At 35.3% G+C, this 20,966-nt stretch overlaps 1 protein-coding gene across 2 annotated transcripts in view; it reads right to left on the bottom strand.

Annotated features, from left to right (window-relative positions):
* The window catches only part of LOC149775332 (uncharacterized), a 283,479-nt gene that overhangs the window by 108,937 nt on the left and 153,576 nt on the right, over positions 1–20,966 (bottom strand). For both annotated transcript variants that reach the window (XM_089944066.1, XM_089944067.1), the window contains exons 3-5: positions 13,071–13,235; positions 10,823–10,858; positions 9,690–9,716 (exon numbers count right to left, since the gene is read on the bottom strand). In XM_089944066.1, coding sequence (XP_089800192.1) covers positions 9,690–9,716; positions 10,823–10,858; positions 13,071–13,235 — 228 coding nt within the window. The remainder of the gene's footprint in view (positions 1–9,689; positions 9,717–10,822; positions 10,859–13,070; positions 13,236–20,966) is intronic.

The raw sequence follows: 20,966 nt of genomic DNA, 5'->3' as shown, positions 1-20,966 counted from the left end.
ACAATAATTTGTGTCTTCTAGGTAACTACAGACTGTGGCCATTTTCATCACCCTTGCCTGACTTCGAAACAGCTCCAGGCCATTTCTTAACAGCTACATGTACATGGTCCTGAAATGCCTAAGTGCCATTTCATGATCTAGCTGGTCTAAAATGGACCCAGACCATTTCATAATCTAGCTGGTCCTAAAATGGACCCAGACCATTTCATAATCTAGCCGGTCCTAAAATGGACCCAGACCATTTCATAATCTAGCTGGTCTAAAATGGACCCAGACCATTTCATAATCTAGCTGGTCCTAAAATGGACCCAGACCATTACGCGATATACTTACTGTACCTGGTACTGAAATGGAAACAAGCTATTTCATCTTCCTATTACTTTAATTAGTCCTAAAACAGCACTCTGTCATTTCACAAATTTCCTGAAATGGCACTGTCATTAAATGGCATTGGGCCATTCACAACTTTAAAAAGCACTGAATGGCACTGGGCCAATTCTTAACTTTAATCAGTCCTGTAATGGCACTGGCACATTTCACAACTTTAAATAGTCCTGAAATGGTACTATGCCAATTTACAACTAGTCCTTAAATGGCATTGGGCCATTCACAACTTTAACTAGTCATTATTGAAATCCATGTCATTTTGTAACTTAATAATTTTTTATTTTATTCGTAATCTGCCTGGTTCTGACACTGCAAGTTGTTTCACAACCCATGCTCTATCACTCAGTATATAAAACCAAGCCGATATTTTAGTGACCACAGTAGTTATGGTAGCATTGTGGCATTTCAAAAGGCACTCTGTTGCAAAACTGTGTCTATTGATTCCACTATGTTTACTGGTTACAGCAATCTGCCCATGCAACACAGGACCATAATGCAAGGTTCCTGCAAGCTTTAAAAATAAATTCCATGACTTTTTCAAGACCTTTTTTTCACCGAATTCAAGAGTACCTACTATGTAAATTAACAGCCTACACTACTTACCTAACATGTAAATTTAACACAAAAACATATTTTAAAGCTGGCACGTGGCATACTTCATCATATCAGATAGGTCATTCTCATTTGAGTGCCATGAGTACAATGATTTTCAATGGGGGTAAGATCCCTGGATGTAGTCTGAATGTGATTTTAGTTTTAGGGGAACCTACTCTGGCAGATCCATTATTAAATTTAGGTAGGTTGGTAAAACTTTTGCATTGGCAAATGAAAATGCAACCGAATAATCCAAAATAACCAAATTCCATGACTTTTTCAAAACCTTTAAATGATTTCTGAAAATTTACAAACTTTTCCAGGATTTCCATGACTGCAGGAACCCTGATAATGTCTCTAAAAGCCATGCAAAGCAATTAAAAATTCTCATTTTGTAGGTATGAAAAGAGTCAATAAAAATTTACTGCATAAAAGACCTGTAACCCACGTAACAAGTCTCTAACATAATCTGGTAATCTAGTTTGTATAATTAATGCAGTTCTTTTGACCATTAACATGATGGAAAGATGTCTGGTCACAGTGACCTACTTCTTGAAGAAAAAAAGGCTTGCTGTTCAGAGTGACAACTTTGCAAGAATTCCCATGTAAGGCATGGAAGTATTTGGCAATTTATGACTAGGAAATACTTGATTAATGGAATTCACTTGAGGGTTTATTTACCCTGATTGTTTGGTATATCAGTGGTGCATTCAAATAAAAAAATCTCTAGAATCATTAACTTTATTTTAAGCAATTATGTACCGCAAAATAATTATCAAGGGCATATTTTACACTAATATTGTCACAACTATGCACTGCTAATAGAATTCATAAAATTTAATACATGTACTAAAATAACATAATTTACACAACGAAAAACACAAATATGACACGAAGCATGTAATGATAATCCATTTCCTTTCTCAAGCCATTAAAGCATTTGCTGACTGAAAGACAAAATATGAATCTCCCTTTAAAAAAAAAATTCTGACTGTGAAGTTTAAATATTTTTATTAACATAAATTTAAAACCAACCTAAACATCTCTTGGAAGTAACGATTATGCACGTATACATGCTAATGATAGATAACCCTTCCAGGCAAGCTTTGTAATTGCCTTTATTTGAAAGTTTATCTACCATCCTAATTTGGCATTTCCCAAGACAAAGTAATAGTTAACGTCAATTCCTGTAAGAAATGTTGCCTTCTGGCATTTGGACAATCAAACCATCAATTTATTAACTGACAGACTGCTCCAAGGTAGCGAGCTTCCAGCTTGCTATAATCACCTTTTCTGCACACTGCGTTCAAAAATGGCAATTAATCCACATTTCTAAGTAAAAACATGTACAGCCTTCATGCAAATTTTGGACCTGAGGGAAATTCAGGACCAAGAAAATCAAATTTTGGCAAATTTCTATTTTGACACCACTGCAAGCTGTCACAGTTAAGTAGTTCCGTTTTCTTAAAGTCTGACAAATTATATCCAAATTCCTCTCACACTAATTTGATTTGGAAACAAACTCCCGGACTGATAAAATAATTCTCATTCAATTTGTGTCGATGTTTCTCTCGTACTTCTCCTCTGACAAACTTACAAGCAAGCTTAGCCAAGTACTTGTAAAGGGATGCAATCATTTTTGTGCTCTCCAATGCAAACAAACCAAGTCAGAAACGGTGGAACACGAGTGAATAAATTTTAAAAAAACAGAATGCTCTATACTTCTTGGCATGTTGTCGTTTTTCTCTTTGACAATAAAAATAGTTATACAATGAAGACTTTTTAAAATACAAGACTGTCTATACTCGCTTAGAAGTCAAGACAAACTGCAAATATCAAAGATCCTAATCTGCCATAGCATGAACGCACCTGTAAAGCAGATTTATTGTTATTTGTTCTACTGACTACCCATAGCAAACTACACAGACCCAGATGAGCCAGCACATAATGCAACTCATGATCTGGGTCTGTGCAGTTTGCAGTTGGACTCGACTTGTAAGCAAGTAAAGATGGTATTATGTCATGAAAATTTGTCTTTGAAAATAAACATAATAACAAGTTCCATTGGGTTTTGTGTGGCTTAATGCCATTTTTCAGCACATGATCGAGGGCTATACATGGTGGTGTCACCTGATTGAGGATGAGCTGGGGTGGGTGGGGGAAGGCCTCTTGAAGAACCACCAACCCATGAGAAGTTATGGACAAATCTTTCTCACATATCCACCATGGTTATACGTAGCCATGAAATTCATACAAAATCAGTACCCCGTGAATGAGAGGGAATTTATATCTGGCTGAAAGACCTCCCTGTCAGATAGCAAGAAAAATGGTTGTTGAATTGACTTCTTGGCATTGAAGGATTCTGTCAATCACCTTTCCAATGGCCAATGGAATTACCCATTGATGTAAATGGCCCGCTGATCAACTGAATTGCCCCTTGAGGTGTAAATTGGGTTAACCAATGGAAATCACCACTGAGGTTTAAATGTCTACCAAATCACAATTTCTCTTCACCTGCAGGGTTGGATAAGAAGTTAGTCAAGAGCCCAGTTGGTATCATATGCCCACTGGTAGTTAACTGCATAAAATATTTGTCATTTCAACACGTCTTGTGCATTTTTTAATTTTCAACACATACTGTAATTAAAAAGTCTTCTATCACTGTGCTGGGGCTACATGGTCTGAAACACACCATTACCGCTCACTGTCAGTGTGAGCTCGATCATATACACGAGCAAAAAATTAAACCAAATATTTGATGTATGGTTCTTTTTCTCTTCAAATTGATTATTAAGATGCTGTGTAATACGGTTATCACCAAGTTCTCCAGGATTTTCACACTGAGAGGAAATCTCCATCTGGCATTTTCATCAGAGTGGGTTTTCATTCTTTAAAAAAGGGAGGGAAATTTTGTATGAGGACAATATCTATGAAAGGAACCTTTATAGTATGTTTTAATAAATATATGTGTGATAAATAAATTGTAATGTCTGCATTATCTGCACAGCAACAGCAATCACACATTACAACAGCATTACACTGTGTGCATTTGAGCCACATGTAACAGCAACGACATTATCACCTAATACTGCTCTGCATGTCTGCCTTTGTATAATCTTGATAAGTGCAGTTGGTAAAACGCCCTTTAATTTTGACAACCTTGTTAAGTGCAGTTGGTAAAACACCTTTAATCTGTAAAACCTTGTTAAGTGCAGTTGGTAAAACACCTTTAATTTGAACAACCTTCCTAAGTGTTGTTGCTAAAACACCTTTAATTTGAACAACCCTGCCAAGTGCTGTTGGTAAAACACCTTTAATTTTGACAACCTTGTTAAGTGCAGTTGGTAAAACACCTTTAATCTGTAAAACCTTGCTAAGAGTAGTTGGTTGTTGTTGTTGTTGTTCTAGGGTTTAACGCCAATTTTCAGCACAAGATAGGCTATACATGGTGGCCAGTATAACTGGTGGAGGAAGAACCCTGGAAAACCCAGGGAAGAACCACCGACCCACGAGAAGCTACTGGCAGGCTTTCCCACGTACCCACGCTAGCCAAGCCTTGGGCTCAAACCCATGCAGACAGAGGTGAAATGGCAGTGATCCGGAACGGTGAGCACTTTAGACCACTCAACCACTCGGGGCCCCCAGGGTAGTTGGTAAAACACCTTTAGTTTGAACAACCTTGTTAAGTGCAGTTGGTAAAACACCTTTAATTTGAACAACCTTCTCAATTGTTGTTGCTAAAACACCTTTAATTTGAACAACCTTGCCAAGTGCTGTTGGTAAAATACATTTAATCTGAACAACCCTGCCAAGTGCTGTTGGTAAAACACCTTTAATTTGAACAACCTTGCCAAGTGTTGTTGCTAAAACACCTTTCATTTGAACAACCCTGCCAAGTGCTATTGGTAAAGCATCTTTAATCTGAACAGCCTTGCCAAGTGCTGTTGGTAAAACACCTTTCATCTGAACAACCCTGCCAAGTGCTGTTGGTAAAACATCTTTAATCTGAACAGCCATGCCAACTGCTGTTGATAAAACACCTTTAATAACTAGATGAGCAATGAAAGTGTCTCAAACAGTCTACAAGTAATTCATCATTCTGGTTGATCTACTACATGATCAGACTGAAATTCGTTAATATTAATGAATGTAAAAAGTTTCAGTGTGCTCACACCAAAGTGAGCTTGCAATTTTCACATGCTTGCTTATATTTAATAGGGGTTTCATTCAGTGTATGAGGAACTCATGCAATCAAGTGTCCTGGAGAAAACACTGGATAAACCAACATTTTCTCCACCCCATCCCCACTCCATCTTGATAAGGTTATGGAAGTTTTTCTATATAAACAGACTGTTAAAAAAATGCTGTGGTTTAATTTTAATTTTAAAAAAAGCACATGCTCTGCAGTAAGTATGGTCACCCACCCCTTTCCAGACTTCTACATTTATTTCTTTTTTTTACATATTGGCTAGCAAAAAAATGTACAAGACTGGTGCCTCTTTATCTTTGGCATAGAGTGTATGTAGATTATCACTAAATATTTACTTAAAGCCTACTTAGTTGAATGCCACACATTTTATAAAGGTAATATGTGAGATAGAGTTAGATAAAAATGTATAAGAAGATTTTTACTATGTAAATCCACTCAATTAATCTCTAAACGGGAATGACTTTAATCGTTCAGATTTTGCCTAATATGCAGTCAAATGTCAAGCCATAGAAAATCAAACCAAAAATGTCAAGCCATAGAAAATCAAACCAAACCGATCATTCTGATCTGGTGTTTTACAGCACAGGTAGGTTATTTAGTGCTGAGGCAATCAGTGTAAAGTGTATTACCCAAGGACATTGATCTAATGGAAGGATTATTACAGTATAATTAACAAAGCAAAATACAGAAATAGTAAAGAGCTGTTTTGTCGTGATGCATTGCATAATTGATAAATAACACAACCATCGCATAGAAAAAAGCTCACATGTGAATGACAGTTTAATGATGCAGCTTTCTGTTTAAACGCTTAGTGTCAAATCCACACAGTCCTGCATATATGGTGCTGATTCAGAGTTTAGTTGAAAGTATAAAGTGAGAAATGTTGTTTTTTTTAAATTCCTTCCATATAATAAATCATTCAAGACAATGCAAGTATCTATTAGCTTTTAATGCCAGGTCAGCACCATAATGGCTATATGGTGTTTATTAAAAGTAATGTTTTAAAAAAAACACACACACACACACAGATATATATATATATATATATATATATATATATATATATATATATATATATATATATATATATATATATATATATATATATATTAATGATTTTATTTTAAAATATAAAACTTTTGCAGTGCAGCCCAATTAGGTAGAATCATGATAGATTCTGGCCAAAGAAGGAAAGGCAGAATGCATATTCACATCCTTTGAACTTAATTCAAATTAATAAAATTCCCATTTCCATCCATCACTGAATTTCAGTTATGTTTTGGTTGCTTAGATTTTGGCATTTCAGTACTGGAAGATAAGGTATGCTTAGATATCTCAACAAACTGTAAACACTGAAATCAAACCAACCCTGCTTTATGTAGATTTAGCTCTTTATTAATTCAACCATAATCAATTAATATAGTAAAACCTGTCTTGTGAGACCACAGCAATGACAGACCAACTGTTTTGAGAGACTATGATCTCCATGCACAGATTTACTGATTATATGTTATGACCTGTTATGAGACAACCTGTCTTGAGAGACCATTATTTTTTGGCAGAAGGGGTGGTCTTTCAAGGCAGGTTCTGCTGTTCTCTAATCCTTTTGGCATTATGGTTACACAGAATATAATCAATGTTGACTTCAAACACTCAAGCCAACTGACCTTGCCAACAGAATCAAAAGGGATGTTAATTGTTGTATGCTGCTTGAAATTCATAACTAAATCATCTTGCCCTGCTTAATCCAGTTCACTGTCACAAGATCACAGGTAGTATTACCAAAGACATGCTACAATGGATGCAAGATGTGATTTTTTAAAATAAAAATACATTTTCTCAATAATAATTTTGAGTACATGAGAGATTTCAGAAACCAGAGGGATGAGAGACATCACTCATCTTTCAGAAAACCCTCCTGTTCAGGAGGTTCACATCAATGATGGTATGTAAATATGAAATCTATAACATTATCAATGTAAAAGTGATGTCCGCATCTCACCACTAATAGATGACACAATAAATTGGATAACTTAAATGGAATCTTGTAAGATCGTCTTCAAGCATAATAAAAGGAAATTCTGTTTGAAATTTTGGTTTTGTGGGGTTTAACACCATTTTTCAGCACATGATAGGCTACACATGGCAGCCAGCATATCTAACTGAGGACATACCAGGGAAGTCCCCAAGAACTACCAGCCCATATAAAGCTTCTACCAAGCTTTCTCAAATACCGATGTTGGTAAAACCTAGACTCTAACCCACCTGGAGAAATCTGAGTGATTTGTAAAGGCAAGTACCTTAGATCACTTGCCCACCTGGGGCCCCCAACTGGAAATACAGTAACAGATTTGCTCTGGTATAACACACACCTAACAGTGAAAAACACTGATCCAAATCTGTCAATACATAATGAATTGGTAGATCAGGGTTGTGTGTGTCAGTGTGTGTGTGTGTGTGTGTGTATGTATGTCACTAACATCCAGAACTTGATAAAAATGTAAGGTGTAATTAACTCACCCGAATATAAGCAATGTGATCCTTCTAGATGTGAATTAATATGGTAATATGACTCTAGCCAAGTTAAGCAATGTTAATAAGCAAATATTTTGGACATAAATTAGGCAAATTGTAAAATAATGTTTCCCATTCTTTCAAATTTTTCTTCCTTTTCTTTCTGTCAGTAAAAAGAAATCCTGCAAGATAATGACAAGACATTTCTAAAACTGAATACCTTGTTTGTTTTTGCACACCCTACCTGCAACTAAGTACAGTTTTCCTTCACAAAGTACTTTTTACTATATCATCAAAGTTGCAATAGAATTTTGATTGATTATACCTGTTTGATGAGGTACTTAGAATGTATTTATCAGTAGCATTACTTCCAATTTTCAGGCAGGAAAACATATTATTCTACATCACTGTGTATTCTTTTGTCCCCCTCCTAAAGGCCTTATTACGGAAAGTGTTAAAATTACATGCAGTGATGATGTAGACAAGCTGCGCACCATCATCGCAAGCCATGGATGACAATCCACTATGCTCCATTATCACCATGGATGATTGTGCTATGGTTTCCTGGCTTCACATAAATATGCATAAACCTACATAACCAACCACTGAGAGCACAAATACAATTTTCCTGCCAATGTGACCCTACATGACCTTTCATGCAGCTTCAATGAGAAAATAGAAGTTTCTCTTTCAAATACAGTGGATTATCGATTGAAAAAAGGCCATTTTCAATGACGTGTTGTTGGTGATGTATTATTGTTTATGTATATTCATGAAAAACAATGAAATCTCTGCACAGGCAGCCATGGGTGACAAAAGGACATAACAAATTATTGCCCATAGATTTTTCCAAATTATGTGGATATTTTATAATCATAATGTAAAACAGAATAGCATATTTTTAATTACTTTTTATCCAGACATTTCATTTTTCATTTACAAATAATTTTCAGTTAACATTTCTTAAACATTTTAAATATTGTAATTTCTAAAGAGATAGATTAGGGAAAATAATTTGTCTTGATTATCTATGCAAAATTTTATGGTTAATGAAAATATAGGAAGTTCGATTATAAAAGATGAAGAAAAAACTACAGAATGTAAACAAAATAATACAGCTCTGATCTGGTGAAAGAAAAAACAGTTCAGTTCACACCTGACTAGGTAAATTGAAACAAGAAGTAACAAAAACCTAAACAATGTAAAACAGCACTTACCTGTGTCTGACTGGATTAATTATCACCTGTTACAAGATCTTCTGTGGTAAAACTAACAAATCCAATATCCAACAGTATATTTTCATCCCTTACATTGTGTACAGCGAGTGCTGATACTCCTGACTAAACACAGCTACAACAATAAATATGGCTGCCAAGAATTACATGCAAAATTTGCCCATGTTTGGAGATGTTCACAAGTACTATCCCTGACTCTGCTTGACCCGAACTGAAATAGATACTAACTCAGCAAGGAGGTGGTAAGCAAACTAATTTCTCAAGCCCACTTCAAAGTATTATAGAGTAAGTCCTGCCCCTTTAGTTGCTCTTTGTTGGCGCCTGCCCATTTAAATGGAAGAATACCCTGCACAATAGCCTAAGCTAGATGATAGTCGAGTCAAAGACTGTCAATACTTGCCAGGGTTGGAGGTCAGGTAAAATTAGAGGCAAAACACCTTATAAGCCTTTTGACTGAGAATACAATTCCAATCTCCTTGTTCTCTTTATCGCACTTTGTAGTGGTGTAATAAACCAGGCTGAAATAGAAGACTGAGCAAGTCTTGTTCAACACAATAACATAACAAGCAATTATGCTGGAGAGAGAACATGTGAAATCTAATGTTTAGTTATCACTGTGAACTGTACTGCACTGAACTCTGTCGCCTTTGAGAACAATATATACTGCACTGACAAAAATAAATGACACAAAGAGTTGAGTTTAAATCAATACAAGATGCAAAAAAGACAAATGCAGAGTGCTTACTCACCCGTTCATCCCCGCTTTCACTATCACACTGAAAATAGACCAACAATGCTCATTAATATTCATCAGATTAAGGATCATGGGATGGTGTGTAATGAAGTTTTCTTTGATTGAAGTGGCATATTAAATCTGAATGGGGTTGATAAAGCAGTGCTACAGTAATCCAAAAGAAAAATTGATCCCTGTCAAAAGTGAATACAATGAATTTAAGTGCCTTGCCACCATTAGTGGCTGTACAAGAAATTGTGTGTTGAGGGCTTTCTTTCACCTTGTGGCTATATTGACATGGGTCTCGAACAGAGGTCAACCATTAAAATTGTGGACCGATATCAATTATGAAGCAAACAACTCAAACTAAAGGCAACGAGCTGAAAACATTTCCTTCAACAAAGCTAAATAATAGAGTGAAACAACTGCAATATATCATATATTCAAAATGTACTCAACTAGTGAAGCGTTGAAAAGAAAAAAATTACTTCTCATTACCATATTTATCCAGCAATAAGACCACACTTAGTGATAAGCCTAGCAAATATTATTATACAAGTTTTGGCCAATGTTTATTTAATAGGGTTATATTTTTCTAATAAGGCCATTCTAAAACTGAAAATACATGTGAAGAATTCACACCTCCACCTGAAAAAAAAAAGACCTTTTTGAAATAAAGGAGAAAATTTATGAGAAAAAAAATAGGTAAGGCTTGAAGATATACTACATGATTTTCATGCTATTGGTTGAATTTTCACATGACCCTTTATCAATTAGCATAAATCCTAAAACAGCTTGTCATAAAGCAAACCCTCTTCTCTACTTTTGAAACAAAAAAAATTAGGCTGGACTTCAGGTTTTAACGTGTGAGAAAAATCATACTCATCTACCATGTTTGTTTTTTTTTAATTAAAAAAAAAACCAAACAATTCTTGAAGTAAGGGGCTAATGAAAATTTTTCAAATAAGTCCCCATGAAATCATATTTGTAAAATTGTGCCCAAACTGACTGAAAACTGGTGAAGCCGTGTCCGGATTATACGACTTAAACTGTGAGCAGTTGATATTCTCAACATGTGTATTTACAAAATAACCATGTATGCTTAACAAAGAACCATATATATATGTATAAATAATCACATATACTTACCAAATAACCACGGCCAGAACTGGAATGTGTGCTTACCTGAAACAAATAATAACAATACCTGAGAATATCTCATCTTTTACAGATTTAAATTTGAGAAAATAAAAAAAGGGACAAAAAAATTAACATTAACATTTATCGTCAAACTCATCTGTCAACCCTTCAAAATCAAACATGCTAATTTGGAGAAACTAGAAATATATCTACAAGACACAGATATGTCCACATCCCTGCCTGATCCCACGACCTCCCACATCCGAGGCGGATGCTCTAACCACTAGGCCACCAGAGCGCAGACGCTATAAGAAGTTTATTTGGTGAACACACTTTGATGATAGGACCAGCTATGTAGAAGTGATGATATCAATACTTGATAATGGCCATTGGGGCATTTGTATGAAAAGTCAGATTGGCATGTTTTTATTCACAACTAATTAGACATCATATTAAGTCTTTCCGTGAAAACCCTATGACATGATTGAATTATTCAAGAGAGATGGTGGTGACAAGATTTTCCAGGTGGCCACTGTGGCGGGCATATTGAATGTCTGAATGGCACAAATATGACCAAGTAGACATAACAAGATGTTATAAATACCTCATGTTGATATTCTCATCCATTCTAGGAGTAGTGATAATATTTTCAAGGTAGATTATCAGTTTGGCATCATTTCCATTTAAGACTAACTAGACATCATAAGGCTCAAGCTGAAAACCCCATGCTGACATCCATCCATTCCAGAGAAGCAGCCATAACAAGATTTTCAGCATGGTCATATTGGATATCAATCGGCCATATTTTTATTCATCACCATCTAGTCATCAGAAGTCATCTTTTAGTAAAAACTCCCTGTGAGGTGGTGGTTTTTTCCAGGGATTTCCCGGGTTATTCCTCTACCATTTATACCGACCGCCACGTATAGCCCGTCTCATGCTGAAAAATGGCGTTAAACCCTACAACAACAACATTCTTCCTGATCCAGAGCCTGAATGAAATCAAAACTCAAAAAAGATGTTACCTCTAGTTGATTAGGCCTTAATCTATTGATTGTTTCTTGGCTTAATCTGTGCCGTATCTGTGTAGGAACACTATTCTGTGCTGGTATCCCCCATTTCACAGTCTGCTGTCTAAATAAGTCAGCTTGAACAAGTCTTTATGGTTGTTATGTACAATTATCTACAGCTCCAAGATAGTGTCTATTGGATATCTTGGCACTAAAATAAGACAGTTCACTAACATGAGCTCTTAAGTTTCATTATGTTGAATCTGTGATTTGTTGACTGCCATGCTTGTTTTCTTATCGGTTTCATAATGCTGTATTACTGTTTCAAGTCCATCAATGTGACATAGTCTACCTGAGACAGAGTTATTTTGATCCAATAAATATATTTAGTTCTTAATTTCTTTTTAGATTTTTAATCATTCAATTTCTCTTAACCCTTAAAGTGCATTACAGTTCTGTAGCACAAGATCCCTCAGTGCCAAATTAATCTGATCAAGAAAAGAAATGAAGGTGTCATTCTACTTTTAAATTGCCTGAATTTTAATCAGGCATGGTCTCTTCATTTCAACATTTAATTCTGGAATATTGCTAGATGGGGGTTGATGAGACTGCTGTCTGCTTGTGCCTATATTGTATATACACTGGACTTGAAAGCACCATTTTCCCACCTCCATTAATATGATAATACATCAAAACCTTTTAAAAATCATTGTCATCATCGCTATGATCAGCCAGTATTTGCCAAATAAAATCATCATCTGAATTAGCTGGGAGTCAGCCATTTAGGGTATTCTAGGTAGCCCATATTTTAAAATAATGTTTTAAGAGTGCATGTACACAATTTCTTGAGCAAATTTATTATTATTATTATTATTATTATTATTACATTTTATATGCAGTGTTTAAAAATAATTCTCACTTGAAGGACATGACCTTCAATTCTGCATGAACCGTTCAGAAAATTTAACAAATTTCACTTGAAAAATACAAGCCCAGGTGTATCAGAAAATTGCACGATCATGTTTACCATATTTGCCTGTTTATATGTTAACTCCATCTGCAAACTACTGACACCCAGAACAAATAACACTGATCCTAATCTGCTGGTGCATGATGCAATGGCAGATCATGGTCTATTTTGTTTGCAGCTGGACTAAACTTAACACAAGTATATAGAAAAGGTAATATCCATGTTGATTCCACATGCTTGGAATCAGATGGCTGTAAAATATAAACATGAAACTTACATCACTGGACCTTTCTCTGGAAGTGCTGCGTTTCGGTCTTCGTCTTGGAACTCTATTCTTTACAGGACGATCACCATCAAACTGATCAGTAGTTTCACCACCCGAATCAGATGTCCCAGACTCATCGGCTTTATGCACATTAGGTATGGAGTTGGAATTATATGTCTGAAATAGAAAAAGAAATAATCTTAACAAGCCCGTTTGCATTAATCTGGAAGAACTTGAAGCATCCACAACATTCTTTCATAACAGGAACATAACTGTACCCAAGAAATGTTAAGTGTTCTAGAACAGGAATGAATGCCCTAATATAGACTAGCACAGTGGCTCCTCACCCTACACCCCACCCCAAACCCCTCAATTTATTCAACATGCATTTTGTATGGTGTTACTCTGCCCTGACCTCCACTTTGTTATTGTTTACAAGTGTTGGAACTACTTTTTCGGTTTTTGTATCCCCTAGGCGGCTAAAATGGGAGCACAAAACATAAACTGGGGGGGTGCACATTGTGAAGAAAATAGAATAGTATCATTTCACTGCAGTGCAGAAAATAAATAAAAAAATAGAACTTTCAGAATCTGCTTGTCTGTCTTGAATTAAGAACTAGTGCATGTGACTTCATTATCCCAAACCAGTGCATCTGGTTGATTATTTTTCTTGCATTCCTGGATAGAAACAAAATGGATTATGAACAAATTATCCCCTCTTCACTACAATTAAGACAACAAATTATCACCTCTTCACTACAATTAAGACAACAAATTAGCACCTCTTAGCTACAACTATGACAACAAATTAAAACCCATTCACTACAATCAAAACAATAAGAACAAAATAGGCATTTGAAAATATTTGGGATATTTTAAAGAGCATATTAATCAGTATCTGTTTGCATACCCTGCAAAAATTAGCAAGAAACCTGGTTAACGATTATAAAGTTCAGCGAAATATTACATTATGAGATTAAACCAAAAGCAACATAACTCCCATGTACTCATGAAAACAAGGCACAGCAGCAATGTACCAATCAACACACAAGTAGGACATCCTGTATTACTGAAGTAGGATGATGGTCATGTGACAAGTCACGTGAGGCTGGCTGAACAAATTTTGCATGAAAAATAGTCCTGCATGTGTGTAAATGTGAAAAGTGTTCCTCCTAACCCACACAATAAATTAACTACACTGGATCAGAACATTATTACATGCAAATGGTAAGATTCTGCCAACAAAGACAACAAAAATGTCCCCACATAGTGTGTCTTCTCTTATATTGTCATTAATAATAATCTTGAGCTGGGATGGCAAGCAAATGTACAGCTGGAATGTAGTTTATAGCCTTTTCAATACTGCAGGCTTGCAAAAAATCTTAAATACTGACTTGCACAAAAGGCAGAGTTGTCAACACTGCCACCAAATGAAATCATGCGCATTGTTTTGTCCCTTTCTTGAAGTCACATGACAATACTGGAAATGCAAAATCACATGAGGGTAAGTTAACATCAAATTATAAAAGGACACCATTTCCAAAATTAAACAAAGATTCAGTGAAAAGAACTTTCAATAACTGCAACATGCATTTATAATTCGAAAACAACAAATGCTGCTAAAGAAAGCCAAAGATAAAAATTTCTATAAGAATGATTAAAATATGAGGAACCCCAAACTTTTGAATGGTCTCTGTAGGTTGTCTGATTCACATCATGTACAGCATTAGTCAAAGTAGTAACAACAATGAATGTCTAATTTAGATGTCAAAGCACATGATAAATTTTCATCCGTTCACCAATGGCGTCCATTCATTCAAATGGCACAGTTTACACATATGAGGCAGAACACTATGAACACATGAATGGATGTCACTTGCATATCTTTGCTTTGAAAGTTGACTGTTTTAAGCACTGCCTGCTTGCATGAATTTGATTCTTACTGTTTTAAGCACTAATTATTTTGCACCAAATCGCTTCTGTCCATTATAAGTACTGATTACTTACATCAATAAGCAGCAATTGCTTGCACCAATTCAATTTTGAATGTAAAAGGTTAAGCTTCTTTGGCCATGGAAAGGTTGACCACATAAATCTTCACATCTACATTTAAGTATTCCATCTCTGTTTAATAGTGGAAAGATAATAGCGGAAAGATGCACTCAACAATATCTTTGCTCTAACTGCATTTCTATTTCCACATTAATTAAATTATCTGTATTTCTACTGTTCCTGACAATTGACCTGTCGCTACATCTCAGTAAAGACATGAGAGCCTTAATCTTCTATCAACAATGTGTGGAAAAAAGCTATTTTTGATGCTGATGACCAAACTGGTGATAACAAGCTCGTATTTCTTGGGATGAAATATTTCCTTTAGCCTGATAATGTAACATTAATGATCAAAAACAGGTACCATTACTAAATGGGGTAATTAATTTCTGCCTGTTATCTACTGATAAAGAATCAAGACATGTTTACGAGACTGTCAATTTCATGTAGTCAGTCAGTGATATCCCAAAGTGCAGAGATCAGTCTCAAATCAATAACCAGAACAGTATAGTTCACACTAATGGCAAATTGATTTCCAGAGAGAGGAAATCATAAAACACAGAGTTCCAATATAAAAAGGTCCTATTTGCCTGATGAATGCATTAATGACATGTAAATGTCAACTTTTCACCTGGGCTCAATTAGGAGCATCAGACCAAAAATTGCTTCAACTGCCAGGATTGTACAAACAGATAATTATTCACATTACTGGCTCTAACACACTGGTGGCTGAAAACAATTTCTTCCTCCTTAAGTCTCCATGGACCAATAAAGGTCCCAGTAATACTATGAAACCAAGAGCAATTGATAAAGTAGTTGCCATGGCTGGTATGAGAAAATAGTATTTTTCAGTGAATGTGCCAATGCAATTCCTTGAACTTACTGCACCATAAGAATTTCAATTTTGTACCTGAAATGAAGTGAATAAGCTAATGGCATCTGATTTAGATAATTTTCATCCATGTCTTGCACGATAAATGAAGACTGAAAGACCACTCACAGGCCTCTCATATTATTTTAATAAGCTCGTCCATTAGTTTATTATATCCAGCTGGATGAAGTTAACGACAGGGATGGAGTTAAATAGGGAGCTAATATAAATATAATGTTAGCAGTAATTACTCTCATCACATCATGTATTTATTTGATAGGAGTGGAACAATTATTCACAAATTCAAAGTAATTGGAGCTGCCATTTCTAACTTGTAATCAATAACAGTCTTTTCCCTTGACATGAACACAATGAAGAAAGATATTACTGAACCATTATGTATAACTTGTGCAGTTCATAATGTGCAAAAAAAACACTGCAAATTGTCCTACTCCTACAATCATTTACTAAGAAACAATTATATGCTCATTTCCCGCTGGGCGTCAGAAGTAACTTCATGAATTTAAAAACTTTCAGGTTGTGTATATTTTAAATAAGGATGGCAACCTTCTGAGAACATAAAGAAACCGCTATGGAGATGTAAATGTCCTGGAAAAGTAGTAAAGAAAATTACAGTTCCACACTGTACAATGCTGCTTGAGAATATTTCCATGTTTTCGGCTTTCAACCAAAAATATGGAGTCCCTTGAATGGACTGATATTCTACAGACCAAAGAGAATTCCCAGGAATTCAAGATAAGACCATTTAACTTCAGTGAGTTGAAATCATGTAATATTTTTAGAAATAAGAAGACTCTTACATGAAATATTCTTAACTTTGAGTAAATACTAAGAATTTAACAGAAAATGGTTGATAAATTGTAAAGATTTGACCATTTGGACCTGTATATGATATATGGTAAACATCTACCAAGAGACAGACAAGACCTGTGTCGGATAAGCGTTCAGTTTCTCAAAATTTTCATGTTGTTGAGCCATTGAAAGTGATGGCAGTTCATCAGTCTTCCTTATATTGCTGTATTTGCTGGACATGGCCACTAGTTCAAAGGGTTTGACCAGCACATACTATGAGCAATGGGACATCCAGCGGTCATAGGACATCTAGATAAGATTTTATCAAATAGCCTTTAATTTCTTTATCCATTTAACTGTCAAATAAAGAAAATTTCAAGTGTCAATATGTCTAGTTGTACAGATTGTTTCTTTGTCAGGCAATAAAAGTGGCGCTGACTAAACTTATGTATACAGCTCAAGTGCCTGAAGGCAATACTGCTCACAGTCAGCTGGTTAAATAAAGCTACAAAAGGGCAACATTATCCTCTGGTGAACAAAAGAGCAGTAAATTTCAAAGATCAACTTTTCAGTAAACATGTTTGTTATTCGAAAGGTCTTTATTTTTATTTGGTAGCCTTATTTATATATATATATATATATATATATATATATATATATATATATATATATATATACACACACACACACACACATACATATATATATATACACACACACACACACATACATATATATATATATATATATATATATATACACACACACACACACACACACACATCAAACTAAGACAAGCATCAATTTGTACTCAGACAGGCAACTTTGCATGATATAAACACAGTACCTGCCAAACAGATTGTACTTCATTACAAAGTGATGTACACAGGGGTAACGCTAGAATAGATTATCTGGTGGCTACAACAGATTACCACAATATCAAACATGATCAATACCAAATACAGTGAATAATGTCACTCAAACATACAACAATGTACATCAGTTAGTGGTCCTAATGAAGCTGTATCCTCGATCCAATTAGATGCCAGACTGCACAAATTGCATTCATCCCTTCTGAGTCTCAATAACTGGGGTAAAAGTAATCACTACAGAAGCTCAATAACTGGGGTAAAAGTAATTATATGTAGAGTCTCAATAACTGGGGTAAAAGTGATCTAAGCCGAGTCTCAATAACTGGGGTAAAAGTAATCTATGCAGTCTCAATAACTGGGGTAAAAGTAATCTATGCAGTCTCAGTAAATGGGGTAAAAGGTATCACTGCCAAGTCTCAATAAATTGAGTAAAGTAATCTGAGAAGTCTCAAAAGTGGGGCATAGTAATCTTTAAAAGTAATCTCTACCGAGTCTTAAAAATGAGGGTAAAGGTAATCTCTGAGAAGTCTCATTAACTTGGGTAAAAGTAATCTTGAGATGTCTCAATAAATGGGATATAAATAATCTCTGCTGAGTCTCAATAACTGGGGTAAAAGTAATCTGCTGAGGCTCATTAACTGTGGTAAAAGTAATTTCTGAGGTGACTCAACAACTAGGGTAAAAGTAATCTTTGAAGAGTCGTCATAACTGTAATAAAAGTATTTTTTTCTCATTTTAAAGAGACTGGGGCTCTGGATTAAAAAAAGTGTTAGTTTCAATCAAAGATAATTTTTGAGAGTTCCTCTTCTCTTAAGGTATGCACATAATTACTTACTGACTTACTTGCCCTTACATCCTACCTACCTTTTTGAAGAGAAATACAAACCAAAACAAATTCACTGTTCAACTAAGGTTCAAACTTTCATATGCCCTTGCAAAGAAATGATTGATTGCTGAAAGTTTCAATATGACAGTCCCCCTCTTGAAAGGCCCTTCTCATGACAGACTACCTGCTTATCAGAGACCACCTTGTCCAAAACAAACATATTTTATTTATACCATTTTCTTCACCTCAACCTTTTCACAGGGTGCAAGAAATGATTCAGTCTCATTGATGCATTAATCACACTGTTTACACTGTGTCAATCACACCATTTACACTGCAACAATCACATTAATTCCACAGCATCAATCAATCACACTATCTACACTGCATCAATCACATTTACACTGCATTGATCAATCACACTATTTACACTGAATGAATCACATTTACAATGCATGAAATCAAACAACAATGCACATCAATCACACTGCATCAATGATAATATTTACACTAGTAATAGTGTCATCATGATACAGACTAAACCTATCAATATAAAATGATACCAGAATGAGAAAAAAACTAAATGATAAAACTGTCCAAAAATTAAAAATGTTATGTCATCCTTTTATCACAATGAAAAGTAAACATCATGGATGCTTACAACATGTATACAAAGTGTCTTCGCATACCCAGTATATCTACCTAATTGGTACACACAAAATTAAATTTGACAACATTTTAGTCTCTCATAAAAGTTGCAGTTATTAATCACTGCAAGTATTTTTCAAATAACATATAGCCCAATGCCCTTTCTGATATGTGCTGGTAAACTCATGACATTCTAAACTTTAATTTAGTCATTATCTTGAACATTAAAATCTTGCAGGTCACATGACAGTTCATGCATAAAGAAAGCAATGAGTGAGCATTCTTAAAGGGGAAAAAAGAAAAATCAAACATATACATATAATGATGGCAATGAAGGGTTTAGTGTGAACCTTTGAAGCCTCTTAGGTCACGGCCTCTTCTCAGATATATCATACATTACAAAGCATGCATTATGCAGTGTAATAAAATGGTTTTCATTTGATTTTGATGAGAGACAAAACTGAAACGCTGAATCATGCAGCTAATGTGTGCTAAAATTAAATTCATGCATAACTAAAGGGGGATGGGCAATCAAGTGAATGAGATTGCAACTATCTGCAACTCAACACTTGCTTGACATTATCAGCTAAATAGCAGACTCTGAAATTACATCGCATTTCCCTTGATAAGGCCAGGAAGGCAGCCTAATAAATTTGTTGAAAATTAGGGTAAATCCATCACATATTGGGGGGAGGGGGGCACAGGGCACTGGGGCATATCAATAAATATGGGCATATCATCAGATATATGCAATCAACTCCATACTAGATTAATAATGACTTGCAACTACATAACACTTCTAGCTCCATTCCTGCCCCCCATAGAGATAGGTCTTCTAGTATCTTTGACTTGCCACCAACGTGTAACTTGATGAACTATTTTAATATTTGGATACCTCTATACAGACATGACACAGAGAGTAAACCTTCTCTAGGCAGTCATTTTCATAACTCCAATCCAACAATTAATGCCAATTTACCTCATCAAGGCCTTAATACTCCTGCCTGGCAAGAAAAACTGGCAGCTAAATCAAGACATGAAACTATCATGTTGTAGGTCTTTAATGTCACACCTGGCTTTCTTTTCTAATCAACAACGGAAATAATTGGTGGTTTGGAACCCTTCTTGCACCAAAGAAAATTGTCAGCTTTCAATCCAAGCTTCATGGAGCAAAGGTCTGCCTGCCGTACAAGCTGTACTTTGCAAAGATTCTTACCATTACTTGGAAATTACAAGCAGCTCTAATAACAGATATTACAGGACTTGACAATATCAATCTAATATTTGACACGTCTGAATTTCTTCAAGATTAAGTTTGATAGTAAAATGTGGAAGTGGAACTGCAAGTGGGTGCCACACCCTCTGCACCACAGGCACCTGCTAACATTGGGCCCAGAATAGATGTTGCTCCATAATTATGTTGCTCCATAATTAGAAGACCTCAACAATGAGAGGGTTGCCAATCACATGCATGTTCCTTTTGGAAAAATGACAGGGCATACAATGGATGTTGAAGGAGATTTGTTCATCAGCAAGATGATAATGTGAACAGTTAAGATAACAAAAACTACCTGTACATTCACTACATCTCAAATCAATAAATATATGCCACTTTTCAAACTTGGAAATTCTACACCAATATTATCAGTTTTAACGCTGTTTTCAGCACTCTGCTTTAAAACATAAAATGACTCTATACACTTTATAATTATAGGCAACAACATGAGAATCAATGAAATTCAAACAGAAACTTAAGTAAAGTGTGTGTGTGTTTGTGTGTGTGTGTGTGCATGTGTGTGTGTGTGCGTGTGTGTGTGATTAGGATT

Source organism: Sinohyriopsis cumingii, chromosome 19, assembly GCF_028554795.1.
Source record: "Sinohyriopsis cumingii isolate HCF-2022 chromosome 19, ASM2855479v2, whole genome shotgun sequence".
Lineage (NCBI taxonomy): Eukaryota > Metazoa > Mollusca > Bivalvia > Unionida > Unionidae > Sinohyriopsis > Sinohyriopsis cumingii.
Note: the sequence above shows the minus strand (reverse complement) of the source record. Positions and strands in the feature narration are given on the sequence as shown.